The sequence below is a fragment of the Eleginops maclovinus genome, chromosome 4 (genome assembly GCF_036324505.1).
Source record: "Eleginops maclovinus isolate JMC-PN-2008 ecotype Puerto Natales chromosome 4, JC_Emac_rtc_rv5, whole genome shotgun sequence".
NCBI lineage: Eukaryota > Metazoa > Chordata > Actinopteri > Perciformes > Eleginopidae > Eleginops > Eleginops maclovinus.
The window spans coordinates 17,671,091-17,693,853 of NC_086352.1; the positions used below are offsets into that span (position 1 = coordinate 17,671,091).

At 40.1% G+C, this 22,763-nt stretch overlaps 2 protein-coding genes across 3 annotated transcripts in view; one reads left to right on the forward strand and one right to left on the reverse strand.

Annotated features, from left to right (window-relative positions):
- Positions 1-8,473, forward strand: part of sbf2 (SET binding factor 2) — an 86,371-nt gene extending 77,898 nt beyond the window's left edge. For both annotated transcript variants that reach the window (XM_063881457.1, XM_063881459.1), the window contains 9 exons: positions 1,699-1,884; positions 2,897-3,023; positions 4,143-4,270; positions 4,518-4,742; positions 4,841-4,948; positions 5,064-5,257; positions 6,335-6,422; positions 6,512-6,643; positions 7,126-8,473. In XM_063881457.1, the coding sequence (XP_063737527.1) occupies positions 1,699-1,884; positions 2,897-3,023; positions 4,143-4,270; positions 4,518-4,742; positions 4,841-4,948; positions 5,064-5,257; positions 6,335-6,422; positions 6,512-6,643; positions 7,126-7,224 (1,287 nt within the window). In that variant the 3' untranslated portion in view covers positions 7,225-8,473. The remainder of the gene's footprint in view (positions 1-1,698; positions 1,885-2,896; positions 3,024-4,142; positions 4,271-4,517; positions 4,743-4,840; positions 4,949-5,063; positions 5,258-6,334; positions 6,423-6,511; positions 6,644-7,125) is intronic.
- Positions 8,474-12,851: 4,378 nt separating this feature from the next.
- swap70a (switching B cell complex subunit SWAP70a) lies at positions 12,852-21,942 on the reverse strand. Its single transcript, XM_063882141.1, has 12 exons — positions 21,732-21,942; positions 20,494-20,634; positions 19,098-19,271; positions 18,750-18,974; positions 17,758-17,904; positions 16,770-16,878; positions 16,469-16,650; positions 15,367-15,474; positions 14,675-14,841; positions 14,285-14,483; positions 13,835-13,931; positions 12,852-13,416 (listed from the first exon to the last, which is right to left on the reverse strand). The coding sequence occupies exons 1-12, from the start codon at positions 21,825-21,827 to the stop codon at positions 13,298-13,300; spliced, it is 1,764 nt and encodes a 587-aa protein (XP_063738211.1). The 5' UTR covers positions 21,828-21,942; the 3' UTR covers positions 12,852-13,297.
- Between the last annotated feature and the right edge of the window lie 821 nt (positions 21,943-22,763).

Here is a 22,763-nt window from a genome sequence, read left to right on the forward strand (position 1 = left end):
GTGCAGCAGTACAACCGTTCAACAAGAGCAGATAAAGAGTTATTATAAACAGCTGGGTATAAGTCAACTGTTGAGAGCGTTGCCTCGTCATCATTCATTATCAATTATTACTACTCTTCCTGCTCATCTTCAGCTCTCTTACTGGTGACCCAATCATGCAGAGAAAAAGATAATGAACAGGTCTTGATGTGTCACTGATATGAGCTGATTTAGAAAGCTCAGTTTTGGTTTAAAGCACATAAACAAAACAGTCTGTTTCGGTCCTGATCAGTTGTCGGTATGAATTTGTTCCTGGGTTCAGCAATCCATCACATATTTGGGTTCTGAGCTCATATTTTCCATGTTGACCTGTTAAACTCCACATGTTTGTGCTGCAAGCGCGTGTCCCTCACAATGTGTTTACGGGTTTAGAAAGCCCTGGGCTGCCGTTTAAAAGCACACTTTGTGGACCCCTAATGCCAGGCACGTGTTCTGCCCGGAGCATCTCTCTCCACGGGCCACCGGCTCCATCACGCCAGGACCCGATCAGCCCACACAGGCAAATGGGCTCCATATGCTCTGGCTCTCCTGCTGCCTACGTCCACAGCGCAGAGACACCCAGCAGACAGGAAGCAGCACTGTCTTTGCTGTCCCCGTTTTCAGTTTTTCCGTCTGTCTCTCATATCCTCCCTCCTCTTTCATGCCTCGCTTCTTTCTAAAATCCGCTTTAGTCTCACAAATAATCTGAGGGGTTTATTTCAGTGCCGGGTTTGCAGAGGGGCTGTCTCTTACCACTCAGTCCTGGGTGTCCGTTTAAACCTCACGGAGAAGCCATGAGCTGTTATCCCTGCTCATTCCACACGTCAGGGCTCATTAGCTGTGTTGCAGAAGACGCGGGCAGGATAGCAGTTCAAGCATACTGTATGTGCAGACAAGTGGTGCTCAACTGGTGTTTGTTGGAGCGCGCTCAAATCTGCCTTCGCTACGCTGTTATATAATGTAATTGATAGCAGATGATCAGTTTGACGTTGTGTTGTCAGAAGATGTTGCGTTCATCCTTTGAAGGGATGTAAAGCATAGTCAGTCAATGCAATCGTAATCAAGCATGACAAAAAAAAAAAATCTGCGGAGTCATGGTGGAACAGCTTCCACTTCCTTTTAGAGGTAAACCACTTATTACCCCAAATAAATATCAGCACATCTCAGGAAGAGGAGATCGTATTGAGTCGGCCTCAGTGCATTGACAGTGGATTGTTAATCGAATCCTCTTATACTCACGCAAAAGTAGCTCATACACTGGAATCATAAATGTTAGCAGACACTGTTGGTAATAAGAAGCAGAACAGAACACGTGTTTTTAGTCATTTGGAAATGGTGTCTCCATTAGTTTTCCGATCAGAGCACACTGACCATTTTATTATCTCCAGCAGGTGTAAATCCTGTAGGGAGGACACGCGCTCGCTCTTGTGTATATGTGTAGCTGTCTGTCTGTGCAGGGATAATGTTGCAGAATAGGAGACTCATGTGCCACATTAGTTTGTTCTCTTTATATATTCAATGTGGTTTGTCACAATTTGAACTTTTCTGTTGTTTAGTTTTTTAATAAAGAAGGCTATAAAGGACTAAACACACCAGAGTTTGTGTGGGGAAACATGCCTAGTAGAATCATATTTTAACCCGTATCTTCTGCTTCTCACCTTGTTCTCTTCCTCTCTGCAGGTGGTGTCTTTGGTGCAGCTGCTGAGCGATCCTTTCTACCGGACACTGGAGGGTTTCCAGGTGCTGCTGGAGAAAGAGTGGCTGTCTTTCGGCCACAAGTTCAGCCAGCGGAGCAACCTGAGTCCCAGCAGCCAGGGCGGCGGCTTTACACCCGTCTTCCTGCAGTTCCTGGACTGTGTGCACCAGGTGAGCTTCACGGTCGTTTCGACAGGTTCTCTCAAGCATCTCCTGAACCCTGTTTTGAGACTCTTTTACCCCCTCATGACTTGACACCATTCATACTGTCTTCATGAGCTCATCACATTCCTGAAAAGCGTAAAGGCCAGAGGTCGTGGAAGGAGAGAAATTCAGCTGTCATTATCTATACATTTGGTTTAGTTTTGCACTTTGCATTCCCGACACTGGAAGTGTAATTTCAACACTGCGTTGCACCAGGGAGGAATTTGCAGGGGGTGGTGGGGTCTGCAGCCCAGATGGTCTCTGAACCGAGTGTTCAGCGCTGAGCTGTCTGCACTCGCGTGTTTCAGCATCCCTTCATATTTCAGTGCGTGTTAAGGGATGTATTTGGAAAATTGCAGTTTTGGGGATTGAGAGTCTCTAGGAAGGATTGGATGAGCTTCAGGATTTTAGAGGGGGGGGGGTTAAGAATGAAGCTCATGCAGCTGAAAGGGCTGTGTCCGCTCTGAAATGCTAACTGGTGTTTTTTGTGTGTCTCCTGGGGTCCCACTCCCATACACTTACATCAACACATAGTTTCTGCATTTGTCTTTTAAAACTTTAGGCCTGGCAGTTAGGATAATTTGGCGGGGGGACTGGGGTCTAGAGAGCAGTAAACAAGGAGGGGATTCGGGCGAGATGCTGAAAATAGAAGTGCCTCATCTCCAAAACAGCTGTTGTTTTTGCCAGCAGACCCAGGTGGCCGCAAATATTCAGCATTTCTCTCAGTGACCGCCTCGCATCACTGCATGGGAACAATGGAGCTGCGGTCCTGCTGTCTGGATTGTGTCTGGCGGTGATGATATCACTGACCTTTGCCCCCCCGAGGACAGGAGACCTTCTTTCCTGTTTGTAATTGGTCACTTATGCAATGCAGGGATGTGTAGCTGCAAAATGAGGAAATGTCCAGCTGTCACACACACACACACTGACCTTCCCCCTCCGAAGTCTAATCTCTGTTCATATTTTCATGTTTTTGCAGATTTTGGAGCAACATCCTCTGGAGTTTGAGTTTAATCAGTATTATCTGAAGTTCCTGGCCTATCATCACATCTCTAACCGCTTCAAGAACTTCCTGTTGGACTCAGACTATGAACGCTTGGAACATGGTCAGTGTCCTTCACAATTAAAACCAGGGGGAGGAATTTTTGTCTTTTTTTATTATCTTCTTATGGTCTAAGGAAATGCTGCATAACAATGTGCAGTATGTCACTGTCATATAACCTGGCACATTATAATAATGAGGATTCCCTTAAAATGAGTACCATAAAATGTCCATGTGATAAACAAAATGAGTCTCTACAATAGGTCCCCGAACTAAATGCTACAAATGAATTCCTTACATTTTGGTTGCACAATATCAACTGTGGCTGTGAGGGACAGCTGTCGTCTTTCAACCAGATTAAATATATCATTAACCAAGGTGGTGGGTTCGATCCCAGCCTGTGCAGTCAACATGTCGAGGGCGTGTGAATGTGTATGAACGTTAGCTTCCCTAGAGCAAGTGGTACTGCTCTGTGTGAATGGGTGAATGACTCGTACTATGTAAAGCTCTTTGGGGGGTGGAAAATACCTGATAAAGCTCTATACTGTAACTACAGTCCATTAACCATTTACCCTCACTCTAGTGGATTGAATACAATTGTCACAAACCAACTTTTGTTGAAAGATAAAATGAATATACTCACCAAGGCAGTCGCAATGACTCTCATCTACACTCAATATCCCTATCATGTTAATAATAAACACTAAATAACCTCTTAAATAATGTCTAGTTCTTTGCGTTGTCGCTTTGCCTCCCTCCCCAAACACTAAACACAAAAACACTGTAGTTAATTTGCCCCAGAAAATTAAACCAAATTCACGACAATTAAAATGAAAATGTATCCATATATTCTATATTGTTATAATAATATTATCCTTAAATATGTAGCCCACAACAATTGTGTAGTAAAAAAACAATATATTTTGACAGCCTTATACTCACCAAATAGTGTCTTGCTTTTACTTAATATAACTAGTTTATGAGGTGAGATGTTGGGGGTTAAGTGTGTGCTTGAAGATGAAATGTGTGTAAAACTGATGATCGTAGCCAGCCAATATGTCCCCTCATATCCTGTAATATAACACATCTGTTGAATTACAACTTTTATGACCCGAGTGTTGCATCAGCCAAAACAATCTGTGAGATGAATCGTGCTTAGCAGCTTCTCCTCTGTGTGTTTCAGGCACGCTGTTCGAGGATAAAGGTGACAAACAGGCCCGGAGAGGCGTCTGTATCTGGGAGTGCATCAACAGGATGCACCGGAGGAGTCCCATCTTCTTCAACTATCTGTACAGCCCGTCAGAGAGCGACGTGAGTCTTTCTGTCCACCTCCCTGACCTGTAGCAGAGCAAGAATCCAAATCAGTGTTTTTTTCTCAAATAGATTACCAAAGAAGAAGTATAGAAATGTCAAGTTTATCCTCTGATGTTCATCACATTTAGCTTATATGTTTTCTGGTGATTTGGGAATGCCTGTGTCCTTCCTGACAGAAGCGTCCTGTTCATTATTTCAGCCCAAACATACTTTAGATTCTCATTCAAACTCTTCTGATCCGCAGGTGATCCTAAAGCCCTCGATAGGCATCCCCAGCCTTAACAAATGGGATTTCTTTACGGACGAGACTCTCTGCACTGGGCCTTGTTACGACTGGAGGATGATGGCTGCTAGTTCGGACCACCCCGAAGAGGTGGAAACGCTCTCCAACAGCAAGAGGAGGATCGTGTGGCCGTGTTACAGCAGCGTGACGCGCGCCCAGCCCGACGCCATCACCAAACTCCTCGCTGTAAGAATCGTTAGCATTCTTTGCTCTTAAGTGTTGTCTTTTTTGTTCTCGTATGTCAACCTTTGTCAACTCTCTCTTGGCTGTTGTTGGTGCTGCAGGATGTCGGGAGGCTGGAGGGTGAGCTGAACCAGGCCTCTGAGAAATGGCAGACAACTCTGGAGAGAGTCCGAATCAGTATTCAGGAAGACCTCGCGCAGGAAGGAAATGTGCGTGTCAAAAGAGTTATGATGATTCAAAATCTCAACTAGTCATATTCTTCACATCTTAGATAAATGAACTGTTCTTTCCCTGCTCATGCTCTGTTATCTGGTATGTTTGCAGCTCCGTAAACAGTCCATGGTGTCCATCTCCGGCCTCATTCCCACGTCCAGCATGCAGGCTTTCCAGCGGCGCTCCATGCTGCACCTGCCAGACAGCGGACTGGGCGAAGACCGCAGCACCGCCGCAGCCAACGGGATCAACCGTCGCGCTGCTACACTTTACAACCAGTTCACCCCCAAGAGCGAGGAGAACAGGTGGGTTGTGAACTTCCTGAGTCCTGGAACACATAAGAAGTGAACATTTGATTCCCTTAAAACTGCTGCCCAGGGGCCTGTCCAGATTTAGATGATGAGTCAGCGCTGTGCTATGTGTGTGTGTCTTGTTTGCGAGGATTGTCTGTACTCTGTTAAACTCGGGGTGTGTAATTTAACAATTACCAAGAGGTTAAAGTACAGGCTCTTGGCTCAAATATCTGGACTTTTTCCCATGTTGGCTACAAAAATGAACAAATCTCGTTGCTAAGTAATGTGTGCGCTCCTCGCGTATCGAATAGTGTTTGATGGGCCAAAGGTTTTCACAGATGAAGGGAAAGGGAAACACCTGAACCAGTGTCAGAATATCCTTAAATGATATAACCCTCAAATCGATTCTTATTAAAATAATAAATCATGTTGACTTTTCAATCATACAGCTACATGATGGATACTGATAACTTTGACATCTTTGTGTTGAAGATTCTTGACAGGTTGTTAATAAAACATATAGCACAGCTCTTAAGATAGTAAAGGATTTCACAGCTAAAAAGAAACCAATGAGTCAAAATCTCAAGAAGAGAAGATGTGGCTTATGGATTTTTAACATTAGTAATACAACAACTACCCACTGCTGGCCTCTTCACACAATAGGAACATCATGTACAGTTCTGGGAAATGTGGAGAAACATGATCTTTGTGTTGTCCTCGTCAGGGGTCGTATAGATTTTTGAGAGCAAAATTCAACCTCTCTTAAGTTACCTCAACAAAACACTTCCAGACTCTCTAAAGCCTTCATCATCATATCTACATTTTTTCCTCTAAATTAACTGTAAAATAAAGTTGACAGCTGTTCACTAATACATTTAAATGGTATGCTTTGATTATGAAAACTTAACACTAGCTCATTACCAGAGTAAGGGATCAACTAGAAGACATAAAACAGACGGCCTTTAAATCATGTAACAAAATACTCTCTAACCTTCACATCATAATGATTTGAAATAACCATATTTTTTAAAAAATGCACTAGAAACTGAGACGTAACCTCCTGTGCTTTGCCTCCCTTGTGCTCTTCAGGTCTTACGAGGGGATCCTGTATAAACGTGGAGCGCTGCTGAAAGGCTGGAAACCTCGCTGGTTTGTGTTGGACATTACGAAGCACCAGGTGAGCCGAACTGCAACAAATTCATGTTTCAGAAACTCTTAACCCTCACCTGAGTGTCGGGCTGAAGGCTAACGCTCCCGCCTTCACAGATGAGGTACTACGACACCGGGGAGGACACAAACTGCAGAGGCCACATCGATTTGGCGGAGGTGGAGTCTGTGATAATCGCTGCTCCCACTATAGGAGCTCCCAAACACATCAGTGAAAAGGCTTTCTTTGACGTGAGTTCAGTTAACACAGATGTCCACTGCAATCAGTTTCTGAGCAGTCACATTTCCAATATAAGCGCGTATTTTGAACACACGTTTGCTACTTATTATACAAAAACATATATATTTTTACGCCCTATGAAAAAGGATATACTATACTATAGTCAAACTTTTGTATGACTTTTTTTAGGACATAACATTATATGACATTCTGATAACACACATTCCTTAGGTTCGATGTTTAAAGTTTGTTGTGCTGCCATCTTGCCTGAAAAGGTAGCTTTTTTAGCAGAAGAGTAACCATCGCTTCCCCCTGCTTCACACAATGTGGAAGAGAGGGGACATAAATCCTAATGCGGGTGACATTAGAGATGAACCTTTGTGTCAGTGCAGAAAAAAGAGAAGGGCTGTTTTTTACCTGTTTTATTTTGTTACACATTAAAGTCTATTCCTTTTGTAATTCATTTAACCCTTGTTGTCTGCTATCTGTTCAGCTGAAGACCAGCAAGCGGGTCTACAACTTCTGCGCCTCTGACGCACCGAGCGCTCAGCTGTGGATGGACAAGATCCAGAACTGCATCTCTGACGCCTGAGCAGCTACGACGTTCACATCAGGAACATAAGAGGCAGTGTCAGGAGGCGGAGAGCAGAGTCGGGACAATCGCTCCACTCAGCTTTTAGATGTCTTTAATCTGGGACCACGGTGAACTAAGTGCCTGGTAGTAGAGGATGAAAACTGCCTGTTACTTCTCAGCTGGTCGTCAAACACACTCGTCTACTCCCTTCTCCGTGTCTCCAACAGGGATGAAGTGAAGATAAGCTTGTGCTTTAGGGGTCTGCACTACAAAGGAAATGCTATCCTACTTAAGCTGTAAATAGATGAAAGCAATATCACTGGCCATTCAAACTGTGGGTTCAATTTTAGACTTTAAAAAAATATAGAAAATACCTATAAAGTCATTTCTATCGGATATTTTACTACCATGAAAAGGCTATTGCTGCTTAAAGAGACGTATGAACCGCCAAAAACTCAGAGATCTTAAATGCACAACATGAGAAAGCAATTTGTTTGCACTTAGCTCTTAAGTATGCACTCCTTATCAAATATAGATTTTCTAACAGAGGCAAACGGCGAGGCTAAAGACAGTACTTTACAATGTACATACGTTTCCTCAAGACAGATAAAATAAAAAGAATTTGCACAGTGAGTTCAAAAAGAGTTACCTGACATTTTTCTATTTAAATACGTGACGTTTTCTCTATTTTGTTGAATGTTTTATTGACTTTTTTGCATAACACGTGTCTCATGTCATGTAAATTATTATTTTTTATTAAAAGTGTAACTGTGTTTGTGTGGTGATTTCATGTTGTCCTGTAAATACCTGCGTGACATTTCATTTTATAAACTGTATTATGTACTGAATATATACTTTTCTAACCTTAATTCTAATGCGACCAACAAGTTTTTTTTTATGTGTCATTACCGATGAAAATACCTTGAGTGGCCTGTTCCCTTTTTGTGATGAAACATTGTTCTGAAAATGGAAAATCTTTCTTTTTGTTGTTGTTGTTGTTGTCGTACAAATTGTCCAGGCAGGCTGTTTGTCTTTTAAGGGCTTTTAAATAAGTAATTAAATATATCGTTAAGTTCATTGTGGTTTTCAGAGATCCTTGTCTTGTTCGTTCTGTTAGTGCAACTAGCTCCGTTTTAGTCTAAAAGAAAAGAAAAAATCACACATGAAAATACTCAAAGATGTCAAACGATTTTTTTGTTACTGTATCTTTGTACCAGGTTTTGTGGTGATACTAATTTTTTGGAAATAAACAAAACATACTTGAAAATACCTGTTGCTTCTGTTCTTGTTTAGGTGAGCGAATATAAAAGGCTCTGTTTGTTTGTAAAAGTATCAGTTTAGAGTTAAAGTCCTGCTTTTATTTTGGATTTGAAGGTATTTAATAAAAGCATTGATCATTTAAATGTGTTATATAGTTACTGATGCCTTAAATAACCATACCTCACTCAGTTATTGATCTCCAATCATCAACATACCAAAGGATTATCTAAAAGGAGATTCTTGAAAGTTATTTAATTCATCGCAGTAAAATAAAAGTCGACTTTCATTTTTGTTTCCAAAAGTACATTTATTTAGTTTGATGAGTATGATGATGCAGAGCACAAAGCACCACTGTGCCTCAGAGAGCTGCTAACATGACTCTTATCCTTGTTAAACAATGGGTCATTGGATACTGGAGGTAACACATTTTTTTGGCCTCCTATGAACGCATTGCCTTTATTACAGAATTGACTCAATGAAAGGTAATCAGACACGGCTGGTGTTTTATTTTTGCTCAGAGCCAACAGGGCCTGGAGAGGATGATGACGATGATGATGATGATGGGTGTCTTACTTGCCAACAATGAATATGGGCCCGAACACCAGCCGATGCTCTCTATGCGGCGAATGGTTGGCGCTCTGAATGGGACTCCTGTGGTCCAAAGAGGGTTTGTCTCGGAGAGGAAGCGGGAGGTCATAACAAGGGGACTGTTTTTGAGAAAGTAGAGTTTGGTTGTTTGTCCCTCAGTAAGATCTCCCAGCTTGCAGAGCAGGTGCAGAGCTGCAGCAGGCAAACATCTGGGCAGAGCCTTTGGCAGTCCTCTCCATATTTAGCCTCTAGCTTTGGGCACGGAGATTAGGACCTCTGCCCACAAACAGAGGGAGCAGCGGAAGTTATCCAGCGGGATTGTGAGGAGTGGTATGATAAGATTCCTTTCCTCCGAAGGCAGAAATACTCAAGAGCCATTTTACAGAGAACCATTGAAACCACAAAGCTGTTTTTCCTCTCAATGGATCTTTGCAGATTCATGCAAATTAGCCGTTTAAAGGAGAGGGACGAATCTTGCTGTATGTATGGCGTGATTTTGGCTACATGATTGCCTCTGAATTCTTGTCTGAAACTTCAGACGAATTACGGATGAAAGCCTCTCTTTTCCCTGAGAGCAGCAGTGTTTAATGCAGTGCTGTGTAATTTGGATCTTGTGTAACTTGGCTAAATGTTTCCTGAGTTCAGTGAGGTAAGAGAAGCGTGCTGCTCTCACATTAAAAGACAAATCAAAAGCAGTCTAAATTCAAAATGGCATATTGTTATTTTGTTGTGTCCCGTATGCTTCGTGTACAGGCACAGCTGCAGTGCATCTTTTCTGAGAAGAATGCTTGAAGAATATTTCTTATTAGCCTTTCAAATGAGCCCAAAAATACTCTGGTGACACTGATTTGTTTTATTGGCCCTTTAAAATCCTGATTTCCAAGAAACCCTATGGTTTTTATGAATGTGCACTATGTTGCAGTTTCTATTTCCTGGGTATCTCTACAATGTGGGCAATGTGGGGGCTAATAAATTGCTGCTGAGGGGCCTCACAGCCTTGTGGCCCTTCAGTGGGCATCTGCTCCAAATGTTGATCTCACAGGCTTGACACACATCATGAGTCCCACCCTAGAAATCAAGATGATGTCAGCCGCCTGCAGCACATGGGGGTCAGATTGGGAGATGATTCAACTGAGCTCCAAATGATCTTATCCGGACACCGCCCGCTCATCCATGAGCAGAAAAGCACAATTACACTTCAGATTTATAACTTTAAGGGTGGGGTTTAATAACGTTAATGTAAAGTTGACCCACTATCAAGTGTTTGTTTGAAGCCCTGATGTTTTTCTCTTGCCAGTGTAAGTGACCCACGGTTTCTCTGTGCAACGAAACTCAGAGTCCATTCAGCTGTGTGAAATGATCGAGGCTGTGAAGTCACTGTGGGAAGTCATCTAACCCTGAAGAGAGGAATCTGCCAGGCATTTCTTCGCCAGCAGACATTCCCCCCAAAAAATTGTTCCTGTTTCAAATCAGTTTCGATGAGGATATTTTGGACAGGATTCAGATGAATTGGTCATGGGCATTAGGGTGCTTTTGGGACACATGTTGCAAGGGTGAGACAACGAGGGTTATCCTTATTTTTGGAATGTCAAGGGGCTTGAGCAATTTAGCAACGCAGATTAGAAACTCAATTCTGAGAATAGGAGAAAAAACACCACATACTTTTTGAGAGTCTGGGATATAAATATCTCTTATAGAAGAAATGTGAGCAGCTAATCCAGTTATCATACACCAGATTAACAATTCAAGACAAATAATGCATGGAGAATCCTGAAACCTGTCAATCATTAGCTCTTTATTTTAATATATTTGAATAATTATGTTTCCTTAAGTGAACCGTTAATCATACTAACAAAATATCCTTAAAAGGAGAAGCTATGTGCATAACGTCTTTAATGGTAGTACAGAAAAACCACTTCTAGCAACAGAATAAGTTTTGAGATTCCTGCAAGCCGTGTCTCTGTCTGATCTTATCAGTGACCCACCGGTATAAAGAGATCTGCATGCTGCTGACTGTCAGATCAGCGGATGAATGCAGGCTCTTATCTTGTCTCCCGCTCTGACAACTCTGAACTCAACATGAACTGACTCTTTCTTTCCTACAAATTAAGATTGATAGTTTTAACAACATAAAGTAAAGAGGATCTTTCTGTGGGCCGGTAGACACGAGACACAAATGTACCCAAGGATGGTTTCTGTAACTTTGTCTCTTTCATTACCAAAACATGAGGATTGAAAAGACAAAGGTGAGGTGTACCTGGGAGAACAGAGATCCTTTGTTGCACAAAAGGATTTGTTTTGACAGACGCAGAAAAACGGAGCCTATGCTGCTGCAAGTCATATGCGTCAGGTGTGATTAATCTGTTTTTATGATAACTGGAACTATGAAGTCATATTGGTCCATAGAACAGTAACACTGTAACACAAACAGGCTGGTTACTAGGGATGCGCAAATTTGGGTTTTCCACCTGATACCCTGACTCAATTTGCAAATACTGAAAAAAATCGGATCTTGCCAAAGTAAGATACTCCATATACTGTGTGACAACATTTGGAAAGGCAAGCTGTTGCAGTGGCTCTAAAAACTGAGTTTTATAATGACAAAAAAAAATGTTTATGTGGATCAGCCATATCCTGGCTGATACCCGTCAGGCAAATCAGATAACAACGGAAATGCCTTTTGAAAAGCAAAAAATTAAATGAACTTTAAACTTTCCTGACTTATAAGATAAGGCTTGATATATTAAATATTGCTTTTATTGTAAGCAAATCCTAAGAAAAGGCCTAAACCAACAACAAAGTTGACTCTACAAACAAGTGTCTCTGTACAGGAAGTCCTTTGTGCCATAGATTTGAATAATTGGCTGAAAATAGTCCCCAACAAAACTGCTTGAAACAAAGTCGAATACTTTCTTTAGTTCGAGGAAAACAAGACACTCTCTGCAAAGAAAGTAAAAAGTATCTGCACCTCCTTTAGTCAAGTGTATCCAGCTTAATACATTTTCAGTGGAGTGGTAAAATGTGGCAATGAGAGTCTTTCTTTTGAATTAATTAAAGATGTCTTTGTTTGGTCTTAAAGAGTACGGATATGATGTGTTAATGTGCTGTTGAATAGTCTTGTTATTCTGTGTTTTGGGGTCGATGCCCATTTCTTTATAAAAACATGTCTTTGTTCCTTGATGACACAATAAAAGGTGATTTACTCGTATTATACTAATGTTGTATAATCCTGCAAAAACCCTGTATGAAAACGTTTTTTAAAAAGTAAAACAATGTCCAGCTGCTTTTCAAAAAGTGAAATAATGTGGGTTTTATGGTGTGTTTTTTTTTTAAATTTACATCCTGAGTAATAATAAACAGGGTCACCCACACGGTAGGCAAGGTGTTTGGAGATGAAGTTGTTCAGAATGACAGTGAAAAACACACCCACCTTATAGCTTCTGGACAACGTGTCGGAAGCCACCTTCACCACTCACTGGTGAAGACTCAGTATGGCTCTTAAAAAACATCTTAAAAGTATCCACCATGCAGTTAGTTATGCACAGAAACAACAGAAGAGTGTCAGTCTTTTGGGGTTTGACTTACAGAGGATACCGTTCATATAGTGACACCTGGTGGACATACTTTGTCATGCTCAAAATGTAGACGAGTCATGATGGAAGAAAGCTCTAGACCTCCGAAAAAGAAAGAAAAAAGTATAGCATTTTGACACATTTAAGACTCTTGACAGCTTCTCAAGCTATGAAATGCTGTGACCTCTCAAACTAAAGTAACCATACACTGTTGTAAAAAAGAAATGGTGGTGTTTTATTTTTATTTTTTCTTATAAGTTGAAATGTGACAAAGCAATACACTCAACTTTAGCTGACTAATCAAGCTCAAGAGGAATATTAATATACGGCTGTGGTAATATAATATAGGTATCAATAAAAGTGTAAGTCAGAAAGGACAAACTAAAATTATAAAAACAAAAACTGGATGCATTTTACATAAAATAATACAAGTCAATATTCACTTATTAGTTGTATTTTTCTGATATTTCAATTGCATCTCATGAACAGATTATTTTAGAGGACTGCTTCCTACAATTGCCTAATGACATTTTTCAAAATAGAAGAAAGTAGGCCAAATCATATTAGTAAAACAACATCTCTGCAGCCGGCTCAGTAAGTTTCAGTTATTAAACTTCATCAGACCTAGACTGTGACATTTCAGGTTCTTCCTCGTCGGTGAAGGAGTGTGCTCACTGAGCCTGAGCGCCCTGGTTCTTACTCTCCTGCCACGACTTCTTCCTCATCTCCAGCTCAGCATCAGTGAATGAAGCTGGACCCCAGTTAGTGATCCTCTGAGGACCTTTATGACCTAAAAAATCAAATCAAAAACAAGGAAGAGAGGTCTTTTAAAAAGAGGAACTTGCAGAGTTCACGGTGCATTTTGCTGCTCTGGTATTGAAACTTTGCAAACTTTTCTTATCAAACTATTTTAAACCTTTAGGCATCTTTCTATGTATTTTTAATCAAATATTTGGTTTCTTTGAACTCATAGCAAGTTGACTATCAAAGATAAAATAACAAATATTAGCAAATATTTGCATATTTCCCAGATTTCAAAAGTCCTTACTTTGACTATTAATTACATCACAAATAATTACAGATACTTACCCAAAGTATGTCCAAACTTGAGATCAAGACATTATAACAAATGTTTATTCTTATCATCTTAAATAAAGTACGATATACACCTGTATTATGTTGATTTATCAAACAACGGATGTTCGTACCTGGCTGGATGAGACGAACCAACCCCTCATGTTTGGCCACCTTGTCCTTCCAAGTCTTTGTCTTGCGAGCTGCTCGTTCAAGCTTCCTCGACACCTCCTTTATAACATCAAAGGTAGTTAGCGAAAATGAGTCAGAGCATGTTCATTTACAAAAGGTTAAAGAATCCATTCTGGGGACACATTTCAAATCATTTCTCATTTTTGTACCATGTTTCCTGTCTGTATCAATATTATTAATAATACCTTAATTCTTATACTTGTACTCCTCATAACAGACTGACTGTGGTCAACTAAATAAAAACAAACCTGATATAAATTACAAATATGACATACTTCTGGGTAAAACAACACGGGAGAATAGTGCATTCTGCTAATTGGAGTTAAAGAAAGAAATACATTTATTTTTGATGCCAAGGGACAGTTTTCTACCCTCCTCATGTGTGAGCTGACCTGGTACTGCTCCAGGGCCCCGAGCCGCTCCCCCTCCAGCCTCTCCAGCTGCAGCATGGCAGCCTGCAGCTCTCTTTCTTTGAGCCGCTGCTCGGCCACCAGCTCCTGCTTCTCAGCCTCCGTCTGCGAAAGCGCCCTCTGCTGCTGCAGGTGGATCTGCTCCAGCTCGGCCCGCTTCGCTGCCTCCTCCTCCAGCAGCCTGTGGGGGAAAACACAGCAATGATGTTTACATATCCTGAACATTTTGAAAGGTCATTACTGACTGAGAACAGACAATCATTTTCACTTCAAATCCACACTGCTTGTGTTTTCACTTTAGCAGGAAATGGTCACCAGGCTGCTCACAGAGCATTTCTCTTTGGCATGAGGAACAATGTAAGTATCTGTCACCTGGTCTGCAGATTGTGCATGGTCTCCTCATCCTGCTTGGCCTGCTTCTCGTCCTCTAAGGCCTCCTCCAGGCGGTGGTACATGTCCTCCAGCTCGCGGACTCGCTGCAGGTATTGCTCGAGTTCACTGGACTTCTGAGCCACCTGCTCCTCCATCTGCTGACGCACCTAAGAGGCAACACACACACACACAGTTTCTCAGATTCAAATGTGATGTCTTTAAACTGCTATGTTTGTCTATTTGATACAAAATAGAGACAATCAAGAAATGTGAATGTTTGGGAGTCTTGAAACTTCCTTTTCCGCCATTTTGGCAACAGTTGGGGTTCAAATCAACAGTATCATCTTCAAAGTAATTTCTTTCTCCTATTACGCAATCTAAGAATTATATTGTGTTTTATTATAAAAAGCATTTGTTAAATCACTTGAGTAAGAAGATGATTCATACTCTGTGCATGAGACACAAATGACTCAACATCATGTGATGTATCATCTTCATTTTTAGTTTGTGTTTCCTGAAAGAACAGAACCACAGACGGGAAATCTGTCTTAGTTGTCTGACAGTCTTAGTTTACCAGACTGTGTTAGTTTGTGAACATGCGCCACCTCAAATGCAGGGTCACCAGTTCTTCGGCCCACATGATCAGGATAAAGGGGCAGATTTGTGGAGTCAGATTCAGACACAGTTGTTACCATTTTCTCTTTCTCCAGGTCAAGTCTGTAGCGATCCTGCAGGTCTAACTGACTCTGCTTCCTCCTGTGCTCTTCTTCTGCTGCTTTGGCTGCAGCCTCTTCCATTTTCTGTCAAGCCAAAAAAAAGAGGGAAGAGCTGTTACTTCTCTTTATGGGGGGTATTTATAAGGAGCATTAGGTTGGTTAAATTAAAAAGTAATCAGTAGTTCAGTGTGCTTTTCTTTTTCTAAATAACTTTTGATTTGGTAACACAAGAGTGAATTCAGAAGAAGATCAATGTATTCAAAAGCATTATGTGACATTCCACATGATCAGTAATTTGGCTTTTTCAGAGAACTGGGCGTATGACATTTGAACAAAGCCATCTGTTAGAAAACAGAAGTGAGAGGCCATCAATAAACTGCGGCAGCTCTGAAACAACTTCATACGCTGGCTCTGCACTCACTGCAGGTGTCCGTGACGGACATGTAGTTTCATTTGCAAAGCAGTTTTTACTTCCCCTTTCTCTCTGAATATTCTGCTGCATGATGTCTGTGTTTTTTGGCTAATGGGATTTACTCATTTACTTCGAAAATGAAGGGAAGTGTACTAAAACTCATAAAATTAACAAAACTACCTGGATAGCTTATCACTTTTCAAGTCTAGTTTGTAGTTGTGTTGGATTGCACTGTTATATATTATATATATTGCAGCGACAGAGAAACATATTTGAGATATGAAACTGATGAAAGTGCTTTCCTGCGAAGATATAAGATAGTTTACTAGAATAAATAATTATCTGTTTGAGCTTGTTTTTTATTTTCTATTCTCTTGGCCGATTGATTATTGTATTTAATGTCCCATGTCGTTGTGTTTCTGCTGCACATTTTCTCTATGCTTTTTATCTGTTATATAAAGCACTTTGTTTGTTGCTGACATGTGCTATATATAAATAAACTTGACTTTATATCTAGAAAAAGGTTTTCACAGGGGCCAACATGACTTGACAAATTCAGTTTTTTAACATTTGAGCTGTGAGTATGGTAACTGGACATGACGAGGTGTGGCCGCCTCCTTCTCAAAGTCAGATTTGAGGTTTGAAGGGTCGAGCAGGGAGCAGTACCTTCCTCATTCCCTCCAGCTGCCTCTGTTTGTTCTCATTGGCCGTCTGCAGATGCTTCATCTTCTGCGTCAGGTCTTCCTCCTCCGTCTGCTGCCTCTGTCGGAGCTCCCTGCGCCTCAGCCGGGCCTCACGGTGAGGGGACGGCAGGCCCAACCTCAGCAGCTGGAGGCACGTCTGAATAGCTGCCACCAGAGGAATGTCACTGATTGAGTTATATATGGATGCACTGTTGATTCAACAATGACATTTAAAATATCATGAGTCAATGATAATATAGTGACAATGATGACATGACTCTTACCTTGAAGCCATTCCTGCTTTTTCTTTTTGTCTGAGACGCTGATCTCAAAGCTTTTATCAGTGCACTTGATAATGAACAGGCATTTCTTCCCTTCTTTATCCGGGAGAGACTGCAGGGCAGAATAAATACCATGGCACTTCAGTCTCACCTTACTTAACGGCAAAACCATGTATGAAAAGTTTCAAAAATGCTTATTCTATTTCTGATCTACTTCACTATACGTCAGTAAATGTCAGTTCTAATGTCACTTCATTTTTACACGACAGCTAAAGACACATTTTTTAGATTCGTTTTTTATTCGCGACAACCTCCTTTTAAATGGACTTAATTGTATATTGTTTTATTTATTATATTTAAGGTTTTAACTTATATTATTTAACAGTTTTATGAACGACTTTTTGCATTAAGTTGGTATTTTAATCGTTTAACCTCTTATATAATATAATTCATTGTTTATGATTTGATTTTATTGTGGATACATGTTCTTTATCTCTTTAATAGGTTTTTAAATTTTGTTCTATTGATTCATTTTGTCTTTTGTACTCCTTTATTATTCCAAGGAATTATTATCTATTTTATTGTTTTATTATCATAGCTTTTACCTCCTTGTGTCTTAACCCGTTAAAATACTATTTTATGTCCTCATGTTTTCAAAAACGTCTCAACTTCTTGTTGTTTGTTTTAATTTGTGATGTGTGCCATTTTGTGAAGTACTTTGAGCTGCACCGGCTGTATGAAAAGTGCTAAATAAATCAAGTTTTAATATTATTACTTCAAATATTTTAATCAACACAACCTTGAGAAATCATCAATCCAATTTTATCTATAAAGCCCCCAAAAAATATATTAGAAATTACACTTTTGTCCTGAGGGGCATTATGTTGTTGGGCGTTATGTTGTCGTCTGCTCTACAAGACTGTGGACTCTCCTACTTAACAGCATTACTTATATATGATATGTTATTTACTATAATTAGGTATCAACACACCTCGACACAGCAGGTTCCGTCCAGAATGATGTGTCCTTTCTTCTCCACAAGGTCTTCACAGACGTAGTATGACACTGAGTTCGGACGAAGGACAAACCACCGCTCGGTCCAGTTCTTCCTTTTGTGACCCTTTTTCATCATGTATCCCTTCCAAACACAGTGTAGCCGTTAAAAAACGCACCTGATTCACACTGACATAATCACTGTGACATATAAACATAACAAGGTATGCTAGCATGACAGCAAATAACTGATCATTGAGAAAACAGATGGAATATATGTACATGCATACATGATGTATCATATAGTTGTATACTGCGTGAATTACAGCTGATTTTTTTTTTAATACATTGAATATTTGTGCATGAAGGTGATTAATGTGTTTAATTGTGTTTATATTATCATTAATTACACAAATATGTGAGGAAATTAGCTACTGTTGTGCAGCTGTTTTAATATACTGTATATAGCACATGTATTGCTGTACAACTTTACATTTTTAAGAAACTTTAAGAAAAAACTGTACAATTACACCAAATAATGCATGACAGACTTTTATTTTGATGTCTAAAATAGAAATGTAGTAATGAACTAATTCTGCTTACAGCCATGTTTAGTTGAAATGACCTGATACTTTGATAGACTTTACTTTGCTATTTCTCTACATGGGAGAATATCATATCTACTTAAAATAAGAATATAGATTGGTTGTTTTCATTCATTTGTAGCCCTGGGTATTGTCTACACAGGTTAGGGCACATATGAAGTAGCATTAGATGAAAACTGAGGCAAGAGGAGTTCAATAAGCACTCGCTGCTGCCCTTAAAGCGCGTTGCTTTGAGTGCACTGCAAAAAATGAACCCAACGGGGCATGCAACATTTTCTTTGATATCTGGGTATCTTCTACTCTGTGAATAAAGTGGAACAAATGTAGGTGTGTGTGGGTGACAAATAATAAATAGTATACACATGAGATTAATGTCTTGTATAACCTGCTTGAGCACATCCAGTATGAGCTCCTGGAAGACCTCACCGATGCCCATTGAGAGGGTCTGCTTGTTTATGCTTTTGCTGAAGTGACCCAGCCCCAGCATCTCGATCAGCTCCCAGGCACTCAGGCAGTTATTCTTTGTGTGCAACTGCAGCTTGTAATCGCCAAACTTCTCACTCCAACCACTTCCAATGGCCTCCATCAGCTTTCGAAGGAAGTACTCAATCTAAGGAGACAAAATAACTTGAACCATGAATGGAAAAGGGCGTGGTTAAAATGTCTTCGCTTGATTATTTACTTTCAGGTAAGAAATCCCAGAGAAAAAAAAATCTGTAAGGATTTTCCTCACCTCCTCAGTAATCATGATCAGCGGGTATTTGTCTTCCGACAGAAAGTTGAAAATGCACCAGACTTTGAAAGCATCATTGTCTGAGATGAGTAGATGTTTAGTGGAGATATTCTTCTTGTAACACAGTGTCCAGCACATCTTGTTGAATTCAAGTACATCAAATTCCTCCTGCACCTGAGAATGAAAACACACAATTCAGTCAGAGTCAAACTGGGCGGCAGCACCAGTGAAGGCAGCGTGTTTACAAATGCTAAGCAGGAGACTGGTGTTTGTCTCCTTTCAAAACCTCCAGTGTGCAGGATGGGAGGTACAAACCTGATGTAATTAAATGCCTCATTTTGATTCAAGTCAGAGCCCCCAAGAAAAGGCAAGAAAACAGCTTCCAAGCACAAAGAGTGAAACTCAAGCAGTTTACTGACTGACATGAGACTTTATCAGATGTGTTATTGCACAGAGTTCAAATAGCTACAGGGAGAACAAATCTGTCCCCCTTTTTGCAAAGAGTGTATATATATATATAAGTGTTGCCCATTGTACATACTAATTTTTAATATGACCTACAAAAAAATCATAGAAAAACACATTCTTCTTGTTGTCAAGGCAGAAGTGGTTGTTACCATTTCCTTTACCACAGGGCAAGACAGATCATGATTAGTCATCCTTATCTGGGTCATACACTCTTCAACAGAGTAGAAGAGTGTTTTATTTAACCTACTGTTGTTATTTGTGTAACTGTCTGATTCTTTAAGTTTTTTAAGTAATTTATACATTAAGCTTTCGATGGCAAAGTGTGACACTCAGTGTAAAGGAGAGATTTGGTACCACTAGGGCAACATCCTCCCTTTTTCCGTTATACTTAGTTATTTTATAACTTTTTATATGTAACTCTATTCTCCTCATTTTATCTGCTGTTAATAATGATGTAATAATGTACATTTGCCCGTTGCGGGACGAATAAAGGAATTCTGATTCTGATTAGGGACCTATGGATGAGATAAGTGCAACTGAGCCACAATTGCCTATTTTCCTAGAGCAACCTAGGAATGACATGTTCTCAATTCATTGATATCGATCTTCAGGAAAACGGGGCAAATACGTTTTTCCTTAAATTAATGCATTCCTCTACTAGTGTTACTAGCACATTTTTATTGTTCACTTTTTTAGATTGCTAGATTGTTGAGCACCTACACACAAAGACAGAAGGGAGGTGTAAACAAATAAATACAGTTTTGCTATCGTTACCAAAACCCAGGTATATTAATGTTTCTAGTAACAAAATATAAACTATGCTTGCCCTAGTTATCATCATTGCAAATTATAGTGTGTTGATTTTAGAAATAAGACTGTCCCTTTATTCTACTACTACTACTAACTACTTCAGCATCGTTGTCCCCACCTTGTCGAGGATAAACCTGTTGAGGTAAGGCATGTAGCCCTGGTTGGACAGCGGCCCTTTATCGTCATCTTTGAAATGCTCTTCAAGGGCCACAGGGTCATGAGGGATCTTCATCACCGTGCACAGGCTGTGGGACAGCACCTAAATAACCACAATTTGAAAGGGACTTAGACTCTACCGTAAGACATGCAGGTAAGGGGATATACATGCAGTCAATTCTTATCCATTCTTTCCAAATGAAGATATGTTTGTAAGTCAAAGAGCTGAAGATCAGTCTCACAGTGTTCAAGTGTTGCTATCATACATGCAAAAACCTTTGCTGACATTTACAAGCATCGCTAGCCAAGCGTTACTGCTTCTGTAAAATGTGAATATTTTTAGTTTTACCAAAAACTGGTTCATTAAGCCTGGTCATCACAAAAATATGAAGACCAGGAAATGTATGCAGTGTTCAGAGAAGATGAGTGGATTAAAAACCCTGCAGGATCCTCAAAGTCAGACTGTGTCTCTGTCGATGTGGACATTGACATTGAACCCAGAAGGCAAACTAAACGTGGCCTAGGATGTCAAACACCACCTTCTCACTGTCCTTTAAAATCAGTAAAACAGTCTGTAACATATTTTACAAAAGGGTTTTAGCATTTTAATTGTTCTACCCACTTGAAAATATTAATAAACAAGGAAAACACAAATAAGCATATTCCTCTGAACAAGTGAATAAGGTAGGTCAAATAATAAAATCTGACAAGGCCAATATACTGACATCTCTGCAGCATAGTGAAATATACACAATTATTGAATAATTCCCTTGTTTACTGTAGTTTAATTGAGAGTGGTAATGTACTATTACTGGCTTAATAATGTCGAAGCACTATTTATGTATACACCCATGTTGTTGGCTATAGGTACAATACAATATCATAATTTATCATATAGCTTGTTATTTAAAAGTCATCAAAAGAGCTAAATGCATAGATAGGCTACAGCGTTCAATGTTCCCCTGAAAGAGCTAATTAGCATACAATCCGGCACTAGCTAACTGAAGTTCCTTTAAAAATCGCAACAAAAAAAAAAGTGTTGGTTACTTATGGCATGATGTGCAAGTCGACTGTATCTTACTTACGATCCATTTCTGCTTAAAGTAACGGTGCACAGTTAACAGTTAAGCGTGGGTTTCTGTTCATCCTGCAGGGCGTCTGAACTTTTCACCAGAAGCAATAAACAGGACTGAAACGCACCTTTAACTGAGACTTGGAAACTTTCCCACGTTGATCCAAGTCCAGGGCCGTGAAGGCGTGCCATATGGATTTTAAAATCTCGTCTCGAAGCCACATGTCGTCCCTGAGCAGCAGCAGCAGCAGCAGCAGCAGAGCAGTCGGTCTGTGTGTCTGTGGTTTCTCTGTCCGCCTCTCGAACAAGTGCGGTGGTGATGGCGCAGCAGCAGTGTGAGATGATAGCGCCACATAACGTTGAGTTTATTACCATCGTTCACACTCTGCGAAAAAAATCTGCAAGTTTGGGCAGTTTGCCCCATTGTAAAAATGCGTATTAACTGCCATGGGTGGTGGAAAGTACTTTTTATCCAGTATTTCCATGTTATGCCTCTTTAACTACGCTAAATCTCAGAGGGAAATACTGTACCTTTTACTCCACTCAACGTATTTTACATCTATTGTTACTTTTCTTACGCTGAAATGGGCCATTCCCATAACGAACAATTTCATGTCAGGTAATTTAATTATATTTCAACGGTAATACATTGTCCTTTCACTTGAGTGAGAATTCAATGCAGTACTTTGCCTTGTAAGTTTTAGTTTTGACAATACAGCTTACTTATTCTGCCATTGACTGTAAGTCGTTTGTAGATATACAGCATATTAACTTACATTTGTATAAACTGACCCTTTTTAACAATATAAAAAATAGATAGGAAAATTAATTTGCCACATTAAATTATTTTGGACTTAGTGGCCATTAATATACTTCCGAATAAAAAAAAGGGCCCTGAAGGATGTAAAAAAAAAAAAAAAGAGCAAGATTCATAGTTACCAATCAAGTCTGCAAAATGCTTCCCCCAGAAACCAAGTTTTGAAAGGTTATCCAGCCTGAATTATGTTCATAAGTTAATAACTGCAATGCCGTTTTATCTTTCTATGTAGCTAGACAACTAACTGGTCACTTGTCTCTGATAGAATAGAATGTTATTCTTTGATTATATTGGTTGCTGTATGGAAGTCAAAACACATCTTGCCCGCTGCTTACAAATGCAG